The sequence below is a fragment of the Notolepis coatsorum genome (assembly GCF_963971535.1).
Source record: "Notolepis coatsorum genome assembly, chromosome: 13".
In the NCBI taxonomy this organism is placed as follows: Eukaryota; Metazoa; Chordata; class Actinopteri; order Aulopiformes; family Paralepididae; genus Notolepis; species Notolepis coatsorum.
In genome coordinates, this window is record NC_140177.1 from 48,929,461 (window position 1) to 48,949,603 (window position 20,143).

The 20,143-nt window shown below is 46.6% G+C and overlaps 1 protein-coding gene across 1 annotated transcript in view; it reads right to left on the reverse strand.

The window, feature by feature from the left end:
* Positions 1-3,888, reverse strand: part of tmie (transmembrane inner ear) — a gene marked incomplete at both ends in the record, with an annotated part of 96,979 nt that extends 93,091 nt beyond the window's left edge. The window contains one exon of the mRNA XM_084327357.1: positions 3,778-3,888. Within this exon, the coding sequence (XP_084183483.1) occupies positions 3,778-3,888 (111 nt within the window). The remainder of the gene's footprint in view (positions 1-3,777) is intronic.
* Positions 3,889-20,143: the final 16,255 nt, after the last annotated feature.

Here is a 20,143-nt window from a genome sequence, read left to right on the forward strand (position 1 = left end):
ATAATTTCTGACTGCACTCGCATTGTTTATGTCCTTTGTATGAGGCCTCCTTGTACTTCTGTTCATGTGGACATAAATAAACATTTCAAATGTGTTGACAGGCAGATTGTTGGGTTAAAAGCTGGTCTGGAAGTCTTGTAGTGTGAAGAGCTTCTACAGGAAATGTCACAACGATAATGGGAGAAACTTCAAGCCTTCTTTTCCTTCATCCCTTCCTATTTGACATTTTGCACTTCTTAGCAATTAGCGCAGACCAGGCTGCAGAAACAAATTAGTGGGGGGGCACAATGGTTTTTCAACACAGGTTCCCTTTTATACGTTTCAGTTCGGACAGCGGCGCTGTGGCTTGCTTGGCGCTGCCCATGGTGCTGAACTAAACAGCAGAGGGGCAATTGAAAAATCAAATTTCTCTCTATCTTAAGAACATTCACTTATACAAAAACAGACTGAACGGATATATATATAACAGACCTGCTGGGGCAGCGGACTGAGAGCAGGGGACACAAACAGGCTGGATAAGATGGTCAGGAAGGCCAGTAGCATGGTTGGGGTGGAGCTGGACTCTAGCGAGGGTGGCGGAGAGGAGGAACCTTGCTAAGCTCCAGGCCATCAGGGAAAACCCCTCCCACCCACTATACACAGACTTGGCTGACAGGAGGAGCATGTTCAGTGCCAGGCTCACACTACCTAAATGCAGCACTAAACGGCACAGGAAGTCCTTCATTCCGACAGCCATCAGACTATACAATGTATCACTGTGCCTCACTGCATCACTGAGCACAGAATGACAGTTACCATCTTCCTGGACTCTTACTTTTTAAACAGCACTGTGCAATATTACACCTACTGTAGACTTCAGTATATTTTTACTGTATTTATTTACTGTATCTTTTATTCTATTTCATTTTATTCTATTCTTAGGCCATTTGTTTTGTTATTCTTATTCGTGACTTGTTCTGTCTAAATGTTTAATGTTGAGTGAATAGCAGTGTCAAATTTCCCTCAGGATAATTCTATATCTTTGAAAAGTCTCCATTTATTCAACACTGACAAACTGAACTGAACTGACAAGAATAAGGTGCATAATAAAAAGCAAACAAAATTCCTCCACAGGCTACTCACCATCATTAGTAGAGCGGCAAGCGGCGTTTGGGGACAGAGTGAAATCTTCTTAAAACACTTTTTTGTTAAGTCCTTCTCAAATGCCAACTGAATTAAATTGGCCTTGTGTCGATGAAGCATACTAAGGCGATGTTCTGTAAAGACGTTCTTGAGGGTAGAAAATGAATTCTCACAGAGTGCCGTGCTAGCTTCAGTAGTGTTGTTGTTGACATCAGTGCCCACTAGGGCTGTCCCCGACTAAGGATTTGGATAGTCGACTTTGATTGGCCAAAAAAATAAGGAACATAAATTAGTTTTTCTTTTTTTTCACCAGGGCGGGCACAGCTGACTCAGTGGGCGGGCCCGGCCCCCAAATGCCCGCCCATGCCGCCGGGTCTGGATTAGCGTAACTCTGCCACTTCACATTCTCTATAGCCATATGCCTCAATGCCAAGTTACTTTCAAAATAATAAACTATTATAGCTTACTGGTTGACCCGCTCAAAATTTGTATTAGTAATGTAACTCATTTGATTACTCATAATATCATTATTTAAATCGTCCATAGTTACCAACCTGGGGGTGAAAATAGACAGTGAGTTTAAAATGGACAAACAGATTAACTCTGTGGTTAGGTCCAGCTTCTTCCAGATGAAGCAACTCTCCAAAGTCAAGCCTCTTTTAAGGACTTTGAGAGAGTTATGCATGCCTTTGTGACAACACGGCAGGATTATTGTAGTGCGCTTTACATTGGCGTTGGCCAGGCCTCGCTGTTGCGTCTTCAACTGGTCCAAAGCGCTGTTGACAGGGACACGCAAACGGGAGCACATCACTCCTGTCCTCGCCTCCCTTCATTGGCTGCCTGTGCAGTCTAGGATACATTTTAAGATCCTGTTGTTTGCTTATAAAGCAATGAATGGTCTGGCCCCACCCTACCTCACTGAGATCCTGCACCCCTACACCCTATTACAGTCTCTGAGGTCTGCTGACCAGTCCCTCCTTGTTGTCCACAAATCCAGGCTAAAGAACAGGGGGGGCTGTGCGTTTGCAGTTATAGCCCCCAAACTCTGGAACAAGTTGCCTCCCCACATTAGGCTGGCCCCAACGCTCCCATTGTTTAAATCCCATCTAAAAGCACATCTGTTCTCCCTAGCATTTAAAAAAAAATTACAGTCTGCTGCCGTAATCTGTTTGTAGTTCTGTGTGCATTCTATTGTGATTAGTCTATGTGTAACGGTTGTGACATCGTCACCTTAAACTTCGATGCCCCGATGGAGTTTCGAACCTGTGGTCTCTCACGCCGCGGGCGACAGCACAGACTGCTATACCAAGAAGTGAACTCACTGCTTTGTAACGTGTCTATATGTCTTTTGAGGATGAGAGTGAGTTTAACCCATATAGTACCGCTATACTCACCCCAGTCACTTCACAACATCTGAAGTCCTTCATGACTGCGCATCACGGTACCATCCGTTACACTCACCCTCCTTAAACTCACTCCACTCCCCCCAAGGCATCCGGGTCAGTCGGCACCAATGTAACGTTGTGACATCGTCACCTTAAACTTCGATGCCCGAGGGAGTTTCGAACCTGTGGTCTCTCACGCCGTGGGCGACAGCACAGACCGCTATACCAAGAAGTGAACTCACTGCTTTGTAACGTGTCTATGTGTCTTTTAAGGGTGAGAGTGAGTTTAACCCATAGTACCGCTACTCACCCCAGTCACTTCACAACATCTGAAGTCCTTCCTGACTGCGCTTCGGGGTACCATCCATTACATATGTGTGTTTTACTGTATTAATTGATTGTGAAGCACTTTGGTAAACTTTTTTTTAAACATGCTATATAAATAAAGTTGGATTGGATTGGATTGGAATTTGTTTACTTTAGAATTGTGATAATTTTTTTTATCTCCCAAATATATAGAATATAGAGTGGAAGCTACATTTCATTAAAATTGACAGGCTGTACATTTAATAGCATGATCTACAACCATGACCGACAATTTCTACTGTGCGTTTCTGTAGTAAATGGAATACAGTTACCATATTATGTAATCAGATTACAATAGTACGGTTCAATGTAAGCGGTTCCTCCCTGATGCTGCACAGTCATGGTGACACTCTGGCTCTGTGTTACACAGCGTTGCTTAGAGGCGAGTAGGCATGCCGGACTCTGGCTCTGTGTTACACAGCGTTGGTTAGAGGCGAGTAGGCATGCCAGACTATTGATGAAACAAATGCATGTGGTAAACAATGTCGCGCCAGCACCAATTCAAACCGCCACATCACTTCTCAGAGCAGAATGCCATATTGTATCAGGATCGCCCGTGAGATTCTCTCTTTAGGGGCCGTCTGACCAACAACACATCTCACCACCAGACAAATAATACCCAAATCACATGAAGCTAGCCAACAGGGGAGCCAAACACACACACACACACACACACACACACACACACACACACACAAATAATACCCAAATCACATGAAGCTAGCCAACAGGGGAGCCAAACACACACACACACACACACACACACACACACACACACACACACACACACACACACACACACACACACACACACACACACACACACACACACACACACACACACACACACACACACACACACACACACACACACACACACACAGGGCTGATCTCAGGCTCTTACCTCGGGATCCGGGACCTGGGAGACCACGGAAGACAAGCAGTGAGACAGCAGCACGGCCCCCCAGCCCAGTGGCACCAGCCTAAGAGCTCTCTCAGGCTGATACCCTGCCATGCTTCCCCCCTTTTTCCCCGCAGGCAACCCTGCCCCCTCCCTCCTTTTCTCTCCTCGCCTCTCCGCTTGCCTGGCTGTGCTGCTGCCGTATACCGGACAGCACCACAATGGCCTTGGGGTGATTGATGGTGACTATGGTGCCGACTGCTTCCTCTCATTGGTGCACTGTTTTGCCCGGTGCTCTCCTCTCCTATCCTCTCCTCTCCTGCCTCTCTTTCTCTCTCTCTCTCTCTGTCTCTCTCTCTCTCTCTCGCCTCTCCCTGCCACTGCACAGGAAGACACGGCAGCCGCTCCGCTCGTCCACCGCAGGCTGCTCAGAACCGCTCTGCCGCCATGGAGGGAGCCGCGCCTGCAGTTAGGGCACATTAATTAATTAATAGGCCTGGTGTGGTTTACAGCACAAGGAACGTGGGGGATGGGTGGGCCAGTCAACTATGAGGCTCGCTTGAATGGGGGGGAAGCGACGTACTACCTAGTCCTCCCAGGGTGACGTAATGTGATATAAGTACAGGTCTTTGAGACTGCAGTTGTTTGTGTTGAAATGATAACCTCATAGCGCGTCATGATTCGTTAAGTAGGCTACGGTAGCCTGAGGCTATTTTGGCTATCTTTGTGAGCACTCCAAAACCTAGACGTTTCTCATGTCCAGTGGCGGCTCAAATGTCAACAAATATGTGGTAATGTTGCAATGAGTACAATAATACAGCAATAGACGTCCAGTGCTGTATATTGTACTCATTGCAACATTACCACACATTTGTTGACATTTAAGCTACAGCCACATAGGTCAGTGGCTACAGCGGCCAGACATGCTTAGTACATCACACAGTCTCAGGTAGCCTACTACACATCCTTGCAGGAAGTAAGGAAGGTCATGGAGTTTTTTTCCCCAATTTCAACCCTCATAATAAGCAATATTATAAATGTTTTCAATATAAGTCTAGTACTGTATGAATTAGTCAATATAATATAGTATGTTCTGATGAGTAAAAAGGGGTGGGATTAAATAAGTGTATGCTTCTTCCCACTCCTTTTCAAATATGTAAATGACAAAAAAAAAAAAAAATGTGTTTGACTTTTTTGTTTGTTCTTTGTTATTTTTTATTTCTTATTTTTTTATATAGATCTATTATTTGAACGGCTTAAGGCTATATCTGTACTTGATGTTTGTTTGTTGTGTTTGCATATTTGAAATAAACTTCAATCAATCAATCAATCAATCAATCAATCAATCAATCAATCAATCAATCAATCAATCAATATTATGGTGAGGCAGAACACTATAGAATATTCCCATAGTCCAAGAATTGCTCATCAGTCTCCCTCAAAATGGGTTGTTGCTCACAACACAATTCAGTCTGATTATCGCTGTGATGGATGACAGAACAAAGAGGTTTGATGGGGATATTGTCAGCCTTTATGAACAATGTGTGATGAAAGTGATTGTCTTTCATTACATCTGCTGCACACAGTATCATCAACCTTTATTTATTCTCGAAGTTACAATTGAGGTCACCCTCATTTTCAATGTAGTCGAGACTTTACAGACATTTCAATGCACACATCTCTACAATATAACAATAATAAATATTAATAACTATCTATATAGTACTCTCAGTCCAGAGTGCACCACAGCGATTAGTATAAAAATGAACATAGACATAAAATCAGCACACAAATTAACAAAATAAAAAATTGCATACATTTCAGACACAAGAATAGGTATAAAAGACAATAAAAGTAGTGCAATGTAAACGTGCAGATTTAAGAATAGGCATAAAATAAGTACAATAGTACAATGTTGCTCGAAGGCATGTGAACCCTCCCGGAACAGTCAGTCCCCCTCACACCTCACACATCAATCCCTACCACATCCCCATCCATGACACCCCCCCCCCTCAATAAAGCACGCCAGGACCGAAGGAAAACGCAAACAGCCCGCACGCCACTCACACCGCCATGCACGGCGATGGGAATGCGGGCCGCTCCATCTACCCCGGCCCCGGCACCCCCGCCACCATGAGGAAAACCAGCGAATACCACGCCCCCACCCCCAAACTCCACAGAGGAATGAGTGGCCACGCACCCCAGGACCCGCAGCCACGACTCCACACACTCAAGCAGACAGACACAACAGCGGCCAAACGAGAAGACATGCAGGATCAGGACGGTCCGAGACGACACCGGGACCCCCGGGACACCCCAGAACACCCCGGAACACAGCAGAAGTCACAGCGAGCCCCCCACGCAAGGAACCCCAAGACCAGCCAGCGAACCGAGGGAGCCGAACGATGAAGACCAACCAAAAATCCACCAAAGCACACGCAAGAGACCAATAACCAACTCCAGGGAAGGTCCAGGGAAGGTCCAGGAAAGGTCCAGTCGAAGCCACAGGCTCCATAGGCTCCAACAACCCCCCACCAGACCTCCCCCAGAGTCGAACACCAGCCCCCTGCACGCTCCCCGAAGGACCCCGGCAGCCCCCATCGCTAAACTCCCCCAACCCACCGACATCCCAGGGATCCCCTGCACGAAGAACCCACCATAACCCCCACAGTACCCCAAAGTGTCCCAAAGGTCCCAGAGCCATCCCAGACCAACCACAATGCCACACGCCCCCCCATCCAACCACCACCATGTCCATCTACCCGAATATCCAGAATCACCGCCCCCCTCTGCATGGCTACAGGCCATGGGGCACACAACCCGCCACCCCCCCCCCCCCCCCCCCCCACAGAATCTGAAAGCAAAAACATAGAATCCACCGATCCCCCCGCACTGACAAGGCCACCAGGACCAGAGGCAACAAAGCAGCCCACAGAAACGACACCCCCATCACTACACAAACAATCCAAGTACACTCAAACTACCCGCGTCGGCGCGTCCCCCTCCAGCCACGACATGCCCCACCGGAAACTGCGTCCCAAATGACGACAACAAAGACCAATGTGCGAAACACCTGAAAGACTATATACTGCCCTAAACTAATATAAGTAGGCTAAGAAAAACAGTTACAGACTGTTGCAGGCAGGCCTGCAAGTAAACCTCTAAACTTCCCCTGCGTTATAGGTAGTTTCATCTTCAGTGAGCTGAAGAGAGTTCCATGTATTAGGGGCACTATAATGAAAGGCTGATTTTCCAAGTTGGGTCTGTACATGGGGGACATCCAGTGTAAGCCAATCATTAGAGCGAGTCATATAGGGTCTAGCGTTCTGAACTAATAGTGATGCGAGATAAGGAGGTAATTTCCTGTTAACACTAGCACAGCCGACAAGGGGTCAAATGAGCCCTAGGCGTTTTCAATAAATGTATCCTCGTCACTCGGTCGAGCTCCAGCTCTGTCACTCAATGACTTTTCCTAAAAGTACCGGTTTTATCTGGCACGGTTTCTGAAATTTCAAAATGACTTCAGGAAAATGTAATTAGAACGTTATTCCACATATGGGCCGTTGGAACAGACGAAAGTCACAGCACTTTGCGAGCGTCTAGCGCAGGGGTGGCCAACCCGTGGCTCGCGAGCGGCATGTGACTCTTTGCCCGTCAATGTGTGGCTCTTCCATCAAAAAATAAATAAAAAATTATAATATATATTTTTTTTATGTCACTCAAACCTACATTTCATTGTGGTAAACCTCATATTTTATATTCCGAGGTAATTATATAGTTTACACACTGTTTATTTTTCTCATATTTCTCATTCTACATTGGACGCCAGACCCGACATAAGTCGGGTTAACTCGGCGAACGTTGGGTGCCAAACACGAGAAAAGTCGGGTTTTCATCGTTATTTCTTTTATTCGATATCTCCATTCATAATCCACCCATCCAGCCTGATGTTATCATTGGGAATGGGTCTGAGATCGCAAACGTCCAATACCGCAGCCTAACGCCTTGCAGCCGGTATTGCACATCCTTGGAAACCCTCTGGTTTGGGCTGTGTGTCGATCTAAGAAGTCCGGTCCGTGTTTTACTTCTCGGGCAGGACAAGCGTTTATAACACATATGGATTGGGGAGACTCGAGCACTGCCGGTTCATGTGTTTTGGTGGATTATCTTGGCAACACGACCGACATCAATACTTGGAATGGCGATCAGATAATTGGAATATTCTTTTTGCAGTACATCCTAGACAAGGTAAGGGCTATTATGCTATCAATCTTGCGTTGATCCGATAACTCCTTCCCCGCAATCGGAGCGTGTATCATACTGTCATCGCGTCTCGCTCTTGCCATAATGAGATAACTCTTATCTCCTAGCACCTACTGTGCTCATGAACAAACAATTTGCACCCATGCACATGACCAGGCCACGCCCCGGCGTCCTCCTATAAGACGCCGGACATGGTCATACTCTACCTTCCTCTTTTTTTGTTTCCAACATGGACGCTGCAGTGAACTCCATGAACTAGTTGTTATGAAATGCAGAGAGAAATTACACAATGGAGATTCGCCAGCCCCTGGAATCTTCTCGGCACATCCTAACAGCGCATAGGGCCTGGCCTGGGGTTTCCTCATCTCGTGACAGCGGATCGAGGGATGTCGCGCGGCGGCTAGCTGTCGGGCTAGGCCGCTCACAGGTAGGGCCTGCGCTGCCAGGCATCAATGCTAGCATTTGTGATACTGCTCATTGTCCCGTGAGACAACCGAGTTGTGTATTGGCGCAAGGGGCAGGATATCTGGGTAAACATGGTCGTCATGACTCTGAGTTGGATGTTTTCCCGGCTATCCTGGAGTGCGCGGCTAATGCTAATGCTACGATGCTGGGTCACTGTTCCTTTGTTCCCCGCCGTGGGCTGTCACCTCTCTTCCCTCCTTTTAACCGGTTCATTGCTGAAGGTCAATCGGTATCTAATGTGGGGGGTTTTGCTGAGGCTTATTTACCCCTTTTATGGGTGAATGGGCTGACAACAGGGTGCAAGGCAGGTGTGCCCTGGCTTGAGAGCCAGGTAGCATCGATCCTATGCCCTGGCATGGTTGAACAGTGTCCCACCCGGAAGCCAACGCCTGAGGGCGAGTCGCCCGGCAGGTGGCTGTATGGGCTGATGAAGTTTATACCGCCACAGGACTGTTTTTCTGTCCACATTGATGTCAGGTAGTGGGGCTGTAGGGCCAGCCAACGCCGAAAACATTGCGCATGTTTTTGGGGTTATAGAACTTTTAACACAGTTGCAGGCTATAACCGCAGGGAGGATCAGGATGCTGTCAACTCTTATTCACAGGCATCTCTGGTTGGAGCAGTCTTCCCTTGAGGAGGAGAAAAGGTTTCTCCTCCTTAGGGCTCCCCTCTCCGCAGAGGGACTCTTTGGTCTTTGACCTGGGCCCCACACCGCCTCGCACCACGCAGCCAGAGGTGAGAGCGCGGCCTCGTCAACGACTGTGGCGAGCCCCTCAACCAGCGGCCATGTTTCCCCCGCCTGAGGTACCCTGGACACAACGAAAACAGGTGATCGCAAGGCCGACAGCCTTGGCGGCCGAGGGATCGGCTACATTAGATGAGCACACCCTAAAAAACCGTCGCCGTCTAGCTGTGTCTAGCTCGCTCTCCGGTCACTCCCCCCCCCAACACCAGCGGGATAAGGGCTCTGATTTGTTTCCTTTGGTTGCGGGCCGCGTGCCTTCAATGAAGCGCAAGCGGCCCCACGTTTCGCTTCTCATGGGGACAGGGGCTGACACCCAGTTGCTGGCTAGGCCTGGGTCTGTCCGTGAGAATGTTGTGCTGTCAAGCGGCTCCCACGCCACACGTTCTGCGTCTGTGTTTGGTGAGCCTGGTGTTATGTCTGTCAACAACAAAGGTTGTCAGCGGGGGAGCTCGAGGCCTTTTGGGGCGCAGCGCAGGTTCCCCCAACCCCGCCCTCGCCAGGCCGGGTATCACGTTAGTGCCTCCCACGGCCGGAAGACCGGCAGTGGTCAGGCAGGCGCGCGTGATTTGGGTGGTAGTAATATCACTGCAGGGCTACAGTGTGTAGGAACCCACCCTATCGGGCAGTGTGGGGACCTCGCACCTTGCATGTCCAGCTGTAGAACAGTTCCTCAGCAATCCATGCTGGGGAGGTGTTCAGTGGGGGAGCTTTTGTTGCCCAGTGTGACGTCAGCTTCCCCGTATCAAACCAGCCCTTTCTGTCGGGGTCCCCCCTTGGGTGCGAATGCCTCGTTGGTAGTGTCAGGGTCTGATATCCCAACTCCACGAGACACCCTGCTCGCGCGGTTGGCGGGTCCAGGGTTGGCAACGCACAGCGGGTGAGACCGGGCCGCCTATCTACGGTTCCTGGCAGACCAGCGCCAAGTGGCGGCAGGTGCGCTTTGGGATTATCATCACATTATGGCTACAACAGTACCATATGTCGAGGTGGATGGAGAGAACGCTGAGGCGGGGGCTTGTGTTGCAGTTTGCGCTACCCCACCCTCCGTTTTCAGGTTTGGTGCAGACCTTGTTGTCAGGGTCAGCAGCAGTGACAGGTCTGGCCTACGAGATCCAATCTCTGTTAGCAAAGCAAGCCATTGTCGTGGTCCCAAGGGAGGACGCGATGTGTGGCGTTTACTCCCGGTATTTTCTGGTGACCAAGAAATCGGGGGGTGTCAGACCTATTCTGGATCTGTCTGCGTTCAATCGGCTGATTGTAATGAGGCGGTTCAGGATGTTGACCGTCAAACACCTGATAAGCTCCGTCAGAGTGGGAGACTGGTTCACCTACATAGACCTGAAGGATGCGTACTTTCACATCCCGATCTTCCATCCTCACAGGAAATTCCTTTGCTTCCTTCTTCAGGGTGTAGCATACGAATACCAGAGGCTGCCGTTTGGCTATTCTCTGGCCCCCCGCACATTCACCAAGTGCGTAGAGACCGCGCTGGAGCCTCTACGTCGTCAGGAGATACGAGTTATTTTCTATCTCGACGACATTCTGCTCCTCAGCCGGTCGGAGGAGGTCGCCAGGTCTCATACCAGGCTGGTGGTGGAATTCCTCACCAGTCTGGGTTTTGCTGTGAACTGGAAGAAGAGTACTCCTCTTCCCAGTCAACAGGTGGAGTACTTGGGCTTGGTTCTAAGCTCAAGGCCCATAAGGGCAACCCTCTCAGAGCGGCGGCGAATGGATATTCTCGACGCCTCAGGGGGCTCTGTGGTTACGGCGCTGTCCGTGATGCGCCTACTCGGTATGATGGCATCTGCTCACTCTGTGGTCCCTCTTGGCCTCCTCTTCATGAGGAGGATACAGAGGTGGTTTTCCAGTATGAATATAGACCTGGTGAGAGGCAAGTGGAAACGACTGAAGGTTCCCATGTCAATACTGGGGGATCTCGACCACTGGGGGAGGACTGGTACCCTCACCAGCGGGATCTCCATGGGCAGCAGGCTATCACACATCACGGTCTTCACCGACGCCTCCCTCACAGGATGGGGGGGACGTGTCGGACCAACGCAGTAGGGGGCAGCTGGACGTGCCATGCTACCCGGTCTGCACTGCATATCAATGTGTTGGAATTGAAGGCGGTCCTTCTGGTCCTTAAGCGGCTCGGCCACCTGGTGGTGGGCGAGCACGTGTTGGTCAGGACGGACAACACGACGACAGCATCGTATATCAACAGACAGTGTGGAGTACACTCCATCCGTCTGCACCGGGCGGCGGTCAAGCTCTGGCTATGGGCGTCTCTCAATCTGCGCAGCCTGAGGGCGCTCCACATCCCTGGCAAGCAGAATGTGGGCGCGGATGTGATGTCGCGGGGCGAATGGGGACTACGTCCAGACATAGTCAGGCAAGTCTGGGACCGGTTCGGGGAAGCCACGGTGGATCTGTTTGCGAGCAGTCTCACCAGTGCCCCTTATGGTTCTCGGTCAGTCGGGGGGACAATCCTCCCTTGGGGGTGGATGCCTTCTGTATCCATGGCCGCCAGGGATTCTGTACGCGTTCCCCCCATACACCTGATAGCTCAGCTGTTGGAGCGGATACGTCGGGAGCACAGGACTTTGATCCTGATCGCACCGAACCGGGGCACGGCTGTGTGGTTCCCGGTCCTGATCCAGCTCTTGGTAGCCCCGCCGTGGCCTGTTCCTTGGTCATCGCGGGCCCTCTCTCAGGCACACGGGTCTCTGTGGCTGTTCCCTGTTCTGGGGCGTGGCCTGGTCACGTGCATGGGTGTAAATTGTTTGTTCATGAGCACAGTAGGTGCTAGGAGATAAGAGTTATCTAATTATGGCAAGAACGAGACGCTCTGCCAGTATTCATATAACTAGGTTATAGGATAACCTTTCGTTCTGTCTCCACCTTTATGCAAAGGAGAGACATGGGCCATTTTCCAAATACTGGGAACTATGTCTGTTAATATAGAGAGATAAAAAATATAGGTTATTTGCTCTGTGATCACAGGAGCAGCTAATTTAAGAAAGTAAGGGTCCAAGTTGTCCTCCCCACTCGACTTTCTGGTATCAATAGACACCAACATATTAAAAACTGCATTAGGAGTAATAGGCTCAAAGAAAGATGTGGTGGCAGGCCCTTCATTTTGCTCATAGCAGGCAACAGGAGGAGGCTCTTCACAATCACGCTCACAGTCTGCTTCATTAAACAAATGTCCAGCTTGGGCAAAATGGCTATTGAAGGCTATCGTATCGCCACAGTGGTGTGAAACAATACCAGGTTCAAGTATTGCATCTTGATGGCATGCTGTAAGAAACACAAAATAGGCTAATCTGCTGTGTGCAACGGTTGTTTGTGAAATGCTGTTTCTTAGTCACAGAGGATTTCGCTGTCAATCAAACAATACTGCAAAATCAATACAGTAGCCTTCCAAGCTCCTTTGACAGAAAATAAATATTCAAAATCAGCCAGATTTGTTATATCACTTGCTTGTCTTGCTTTCTTATTAATGATGGCATACATACTATTTTATGCCAATGTAAGTGTACAATCAATTCAGTTCTGGGACAGCCACTGATGGTTTGGCTGCTGAGGGGGTGAGTCTGGAGGGGATGGGTCTTGACCCTTCTGTGGTCGACACCATCCGAAACGCGCATGCTCCCTCCACTATCGCGGTTTACGCGGGTATGTGGCATACTTTTCAAGAGTGGTGTAAGGTGGGGGGCTGGGACCCGGTGTCCCAGTCTATTTTGGGTAGACTGTCGGCCTCGATGGTTAGGGTATATGCCGCAGCTATATCCTCTTGTCATGTGGGTTTTGAGGGTGTTACATTGTTCAGCCACCCTCTTGTGAAATATTTCCTGCTTGGCGCTCGGCGTCTCAAGCCGGTGGAACGTTCTCTGTCTCCGAGTTGGGACCTCCAACGAGTTGGGGCCTCTGCCGCCTTGTTAGGGGGGGCCTCTGTGGAGGACATCTGTGCTGCGGCCTCCTGGTCCTCCCCGGGTCCTTTCGTTAAGTTTTACCTCATGGACATGACTGGGGGTTCTGTCTCCCAGGCGGTTCTGAGGTCTGGGACCTCCCCTGCGTCCCGCCAGTCGGTGGGTTAGCAGGGGTGTGTGGGTGTGTGCCACGGAGTGATGTGTCACACGTGGTCCCGCCTGTACTGTGCGTTTTTACGGGCTAGGACGGGCGGGTGGACGGGACTCCCCTCCCCCCTGGTAGTAAGGCTTACGGCGCCCTCAGGGGGTACACTTGTCGGGTACGCGTCTGCTCTGCCCCATATCTCATTATGGCAAGAGCGAGACGCGATGACAGTATGATAATATAACGAAAGGTTATCCTATAACCTAGTTATATGAATACTGGCAGAGCGTCTCGCTCTAAGCGCCTGGTCACGTGCATGGGTGTAAATTGTTTGTTCATGAGCACAGTAGGTGCTAGGAGATAAGAGTTATCTCATTATGGCAAGAACGAGACGCTCTGCCAGTATTCATATAACTAGGTTATAGGATAACCTTTCGTTCTGTCTCCACCTTTATGCAAAGGAGAGACATGGGCCATTTTCCAAATACTGGGAACTATGCCTGTTAATATAGAGAGATTCAAAATATAGGTTATTTGCTCTGTGATCACAGGAGCAGCTAATTTAAGAAAGTAAGGGTCCAAGTTGTCCTCCCCACTCGACTTTCTGGTATCAATAGACACCAACATATTAAAAACTGCATTAGGAGTAATAGGCTCAAAGAAAAATGTGGTGGCAGGCCCTTCATTTTGCTCATAGCAGGCACCAGGAGGAGGCTCTTCACAATCACGCTCACAGTCTGCTTCATTAAATAAATGTCCAGCTTGTGCAAAATGGCTATTGAAGGCTATCGTATCGCCACAGTGGTGTGAAACAATACCAGGTTCAAGTATTGCATCTTGATGGCATGCTGTAAGAAACACAAAATAGGCTAATCTGCTGTGTGCAACGGTTGTTTGTGAAATGCTGTTTCTTAGTCACAGAGGATTTCGCTGTCAATCAAACAATACTGCAAAATCAATACAGTAGCCTTCCAAGCTCCTTTGACAGAAAATAAATATTCAAAATCAGCCAGATTTGTTATATCACTTGCTTGTCTTGCTTTCTTATTAATGATGGCATACATACTATTTTATGCCAATGTAAGTGTACAATCAATTCAGTTCTGGGACAGCCACTGATGGTTTGGCTGCTGAGGGGGTGAGTCTGGAGGGGATGGGTCTTGACCCTTCTGTGGTCGACACCATCCGAAACGCGCGTGCTCCCTCCACTATCGCGGTTTACGCGGGTATGTGGCATACTTTTCAAAAGTGGTGTAAGGTGGGGGGCTGGGACCCGGTGTCCCAGTCTATTTTGGGTAGACTGTCGGCCTCGATGGTTAGGGTATACGCTGCAGCTATATCCTCTTGTCATGTGGGTTTTGAGGGTGTTACATTGTTCAGCCACCCTCTTGTGAAATATTTCCTGCTTGGCGCTCGGCGTCTCAAGCCGGTGGAACGTTCTCTGTCTCCGAGTTGGGACCTCCAATGAGTTGGGGCCTCTGCCGCCTTGTTAGGGGGGGCCTCTGTGGAGGACATCTGTGCTGCGGCCACCTGGTCCTCCCCGGGTCCTTTCGTTAAGTTTTACCTCATGGACATGACTGGGGGTTCTGTCTCCCAGGCGGTTCTGAGGTCTGGGACCTCCCCTGTGTCCCGCCAGTCGGTGGGTTAGCAGGGGTGTGTGGGTGTGTGCCACGGAGTGATGTGTCACACGTGGTCCCGCCTGTACTGTGCGCTTTTACGGGCTAGGACGGGCGGGTGGACGGGACTCCCCTCCCCCCTGGTAGTAAGGCTTACGGGCCCTCAGGGGGTACACTTGTCGGGTACGCGTCTGCTCTGCCCCATATCTCATTATGGCAAGAGCGAGACGCGATGACAGTATGATAATATAACGAAAGGTTATCCTATAACCTAGTTATATGAATACTGGCAGAGCGTCTCGCTCTAAGCGCCCTGAGGTCCCTTGGTTGGGTTTTCAATGTTGGAAACTTTTTTCCAGAGGAAGGTAGAGTATGACCATGTCCGGCGTCTTATAGGAGGACCCTGGGGCGTGGCCTGGTCACGTGCATGGGTGTAAATTGTTTGTTCATGAGCACAGTAGGTGCTAGAAGATAAGAGTTATCTCATTATGGCAAGAACGAGACGCTCTGCCAGTATTCATATAACTAGGTTATAGGATAACCTTTCGTTCTGTCTCCACCTTTATGCAAAGGAGAGACATGGGCCATTTTCCAAATACTGGGAACTATGCCTGTTAATATAGAGAGATTAAAAATATAGGTTATTTGCTCTGTGATCACAGGAGCAGCTAATTTAAGAAAGTAAGGGTCCAAGTTGTCCTCCCCACTCGACTTTCTGGTATCAATAGACACCAACATATTAAAAACTGCATTAGGAGTAATAGGCTCAAAGAAAAATGTGGTGGCAGGCCCTTCATTTTGCTCATAGCAGGCACCAGGAGGAGGCTCTTCACAATCACGCTCACAGTCTGCTTCATTAAACAAATGTCCAGCTTGGGCAAAATGGCTATTGAAGGCTATCGTATCGCCACAGTGGTGTGAAACAATACCAGGTTCAAGTATTGCATCTTGATGGCATGCTGTAAGAAACACAAAATAGGCTAATCTGCTGTGTGCAACGGTTGTTTGTGAAATGCTGTTTCTTAGTCACAGAGGATTTCGCTGTCAATCAAACAATACTGCAAAATCAATACAGTAGCCTTCCAAGCTCCTTTGACAGAAAATAAATATTCAAAATCAGCCAGATTTGTTATATCACTTGCTTGTCTTGCTTTCTTATTAATGATGGCATACATACTATTTTATGCCAATGTAAGTGTACAATCAATTGTAAAAAGGTTAATCTACACTGTAAACCCGCACGTTCAAAATAATCAATTAGTTTGAGTAGGGTATACTCAATATTCTATGAAAGTTCTACTAACTTGAATGTCTTGAGTTCGTGTGACGTGTTCTTATGTTTTGAGTAAATAAAACTCATAGTTTTTGATTGACTTGGAACTATTCACTTATTAAGTAAGTATAATGTAAAAGCATAACTTAAGTACAACTTAAGATAATTAAGTAGATACAGACTCTAAACCACATTATGTTTTGAGTAAATAAAACTCATAGTTTTTGATTGACTTGGAATTATTCACTTATTAAGTAAGTATAATGTAAAAGCATAACTTAAGTACAACTTAAGATAATTAAGTAGATACAGACTGTAAACCGCATTATGTTTTGAGTAAATAAAACTCATAGATCTTGATTGACTTGGAACTATTCACTTATTAAGTAAGTATAATGTAAAAGCATAACTTAAGTACAACTTAAGATAATTAAGTAGATACAGACTGTAAACCGCATTATGTTTTGAGTAAATAAAAATCATAGTTTTTGATTGACTTGGAACTATTCACTTATTAAGTACGTATAATGTAAAAGCATAACTTAAGTACAACTTAAGATAATTAAGTAGATACAGACTGAAAACCGCATTATGTTTTGAGTAAATAAAACTCATAGTTTTTGATTGACTTGGAATTATTCACTTATTAAGTAAGTATAATGTAAAAGCATAACTTAAGTACAACTTAAGATAATTAAGTAGATACAGACTGTAAACCGCATTATGTTTTGAGTAAATAAAACTCATAGTTTTTGATTGACTTGGAACTATTCACTTATTAAGTAAGTATAATGTAAAAGCATAACTTAAGTACAACTTAAGATAATTAAGTAGATACAGAGTGTAAACCGCATTATGTTTTGAGTAAATAAAACTCATAGTTTTTGATTGACTTGGAACTATTCACTTATTAAGTAAGTATAATGTAAAAGCATAACTTAAGTACAACTTAAGATAATTAAGTAGATACAGAGTGTAAACCGCATTATGTTTTGAGTAAATAAAACTCATAGTTTTTGATTGACTTGGAACTATTCACTTATTAAGTAAGTATAATGTAAAAGCATAACTTAAGTACAACTTAAGATAATTAAGTAGATACAGACTGAAAACCGCATTATGTTTTGAGTAAATAAAACTCATAGTTTTTGATTGACTTGGAACTATTCACTTATTAAGTAAGTATAATGTAAAAGCATAACTTAAGTACAACTTAAGATAATTAAGTAGATACAGACTGAAAACCGCATTATGTTTTGAGTAAATAAAACTCATAGTTTTTGATTGACTTGGAACTATTCACTTATTAAGTAAGTATAATGTAAAAGCATAACTTAAGTATAACTTAAGATAATTAAGTAGATACAGACTGAAAACCGCATTATGTTTTGAGTAAATAAAACTCATAGTTTTTGATTGACTTGGAACTATTCACTTATTAAGTAAGTATAATGTAAAAGCATAAATTAAGTACAACTTAAGATAATTAAGTAGATACAGACTGTAAACCGCATTATGTTTTGAGTAAATAAAACTCATCGTTTTTGATTGACTTGGAACTATTCACTTATTAAGTAAGTATAATGTAAAAGCATAACTTAAGTACAACTTTATTAACAGATTGCAGAATGGGTATAGAGGTGTGATAGGTGTGATAGGTGTGATAGGTGTGAGAGGTGTGATAGGTGTGATAGGTGTGATAGGTGTGATAGGTGTGAGAGGTGTGATAGGTGTGAGAGGTGTGATAGGTGTGAGAGGTGTGAGAGGTGTGAGAGGTGTGATAGGTGTGAGAGGTGTGATATGTGTGATAGGTGTGAGAGGTGTGAGAGGTGTGATAGGTGTGAGAGGTGTGATAGGTGTGAGAGGTGTGATAGGTGTGAGAGGTGTGATATGTGTGATAGGTGGGATCGGTGTGAGAGGTGTGATAGGTGTGATAGGTGTGATAGGTGTGAGAGGTGTGAAAGGTGTGAGAGGTGTGAGAGGTGTGAGAGGTGTGAGAGGTGTGAGAGGTGTGATAGGTGTGATAGGTGTGAGAGGTGTGATAGGTGTGAGAGGTGTGAGAGGTGTGAGAGGTGTGATAGGTGTGATAGGTGTGAGAGGTGTGAGAGGTGTGAGAGGTGTGATAGGTGTGAGAGGTGTGATAGGTGTGATAGGTGTGAGAGGTGTGAGAGGTGTGATAGGTGTGAGAGGTGTGATAGGTGTGAGAGGTGTGATAGGTGTGAGAGGTGTGATATGTGTGCATAGGTGGGATCGGTGTGAGATGTGTGAGAGGTGTGAAAGGTGTGAGAGGTGTGAGAGGTGTGATAGGTGTGAGAGGTGTGAAAGGTGTGAGAGGTGTGAGAGGTGTGATAGGTGTGAGAGGTGTGATAGGTGTGATAGGTGTGAGAGGTGTGAGAGGTGTGATAGGTGTGAGAGGTGTGAAAGGTGTGAGAGGGTGTGAGAGGTGTGATAGGTGTGAGAGGTGTGAGAGGTGTGAGAGGTGTGATAGGTGTGAGAGGTGTGATAGGTGTGAGAGGTGTGATAGGTGTGATAGGTGTGAGAGGTGTGAAAGGTGTGAGAGGTGTGAGAGGTGTGATAGGTGTGAGAGGTGTGAGAGGTGTGATAGGGTGTGAGAGGTGTGATAGGTGTGAGAGGTGTGAGAGGTGTGATAGGTGTGAGAGGTGTGATAGGTGTGAGAGGTGTGATAGGTGTGATAGGTGTGAGAGGTGTGAAAGGTGTGAGAGGTGTGAGAGGTGTGATAGGTGTGAGAGGTGTGATAGGTGTGAGAGGTGTGATAGGTGTGATAGGTGTGAAAGGTGTGAGAGGTGTGAGTGTGAGAGGTGTGAGAGGTGTGAGAGGTGTGATAGGTGTGAGAGGTGTGATAGGTGTGATAGGTTGGTATCTATGACATGTGCCTGTATGCTAGCATGACACTGTTGGTATCTATGACCTGTGCCTGTATAGCATGACACTGTTGGTATCTATATGACCTGTGCCTGTATGCTAGCATGACACAGTTGACCTATGACCTGTGCCTGTATTAGCATGACACGGCTGGTATATATGGACTCCTCAGTCTCTAGTTTCATACCACTTCTTGCTAGCTTTAAATGAGAGAGAGAGAGAGAGAGAGAGAGAGAGAGAGAGAGAGAGAGAGAGAGAGAGAGAGAGAGAGAGAGAGAGAGAGAGAGAGAGAGAGAGAGAGAGAGAGAGAGAGAGAGAGAGAGAGATGTTAATAAAGTTATCAATCAATCAATCCGGGCCTGTGACGTCACTGTACCCATTCTGCAATCTGTTAATAAAGTTTTCAATCAATCAATCCGGGCCTGTCACAGTCACTGTACCCATGAATTCAATAAAGGAATATCTTATCTTATCTTATAAAAAATATATTTTCCACTAATTTCTATGTTTCAACATTACTGTCTGATGCAGTAACATTAGTGTGATGATGTCGGCATGAAAACATGCAACCTGCATGTTTCCCAGATAGCAAAAGACATTCATTAAATGTTGGATTTTGGTCAGATTTGTTATTTTTGGTTGAGGTTGAAAAAGCTATGTTGACCTGTGCCTGTATGCTATAGCATGACACGGATATGGACTCAAGACTGTAGCACTCAAGTTTGACACTGTTTAACAAACAATCTTACTTATACGCAGAGTTGTACCCTTCCTGCATGCTTGACAGAACGTGTAAGTCATTTTGGATAAAAGCAGCTAAATGACTAAATGTAAATGTCATGGATTTCAAAAATAGATATGAATATGAGACATTTCTTTCGTCTTTCTTTCATTCCTGATTTTTATTTTTATATTTTATTTAGGAGATACAAGATTGTTGGTTCCATATTCCAGCCCAGGTCTGTTTTCTTCAATATTAGGCCACTGGGTGTAGAGTATTCAACTCTTTTACATTAATAGAGAGACAGAGAGAGAGACAGAGAGAGG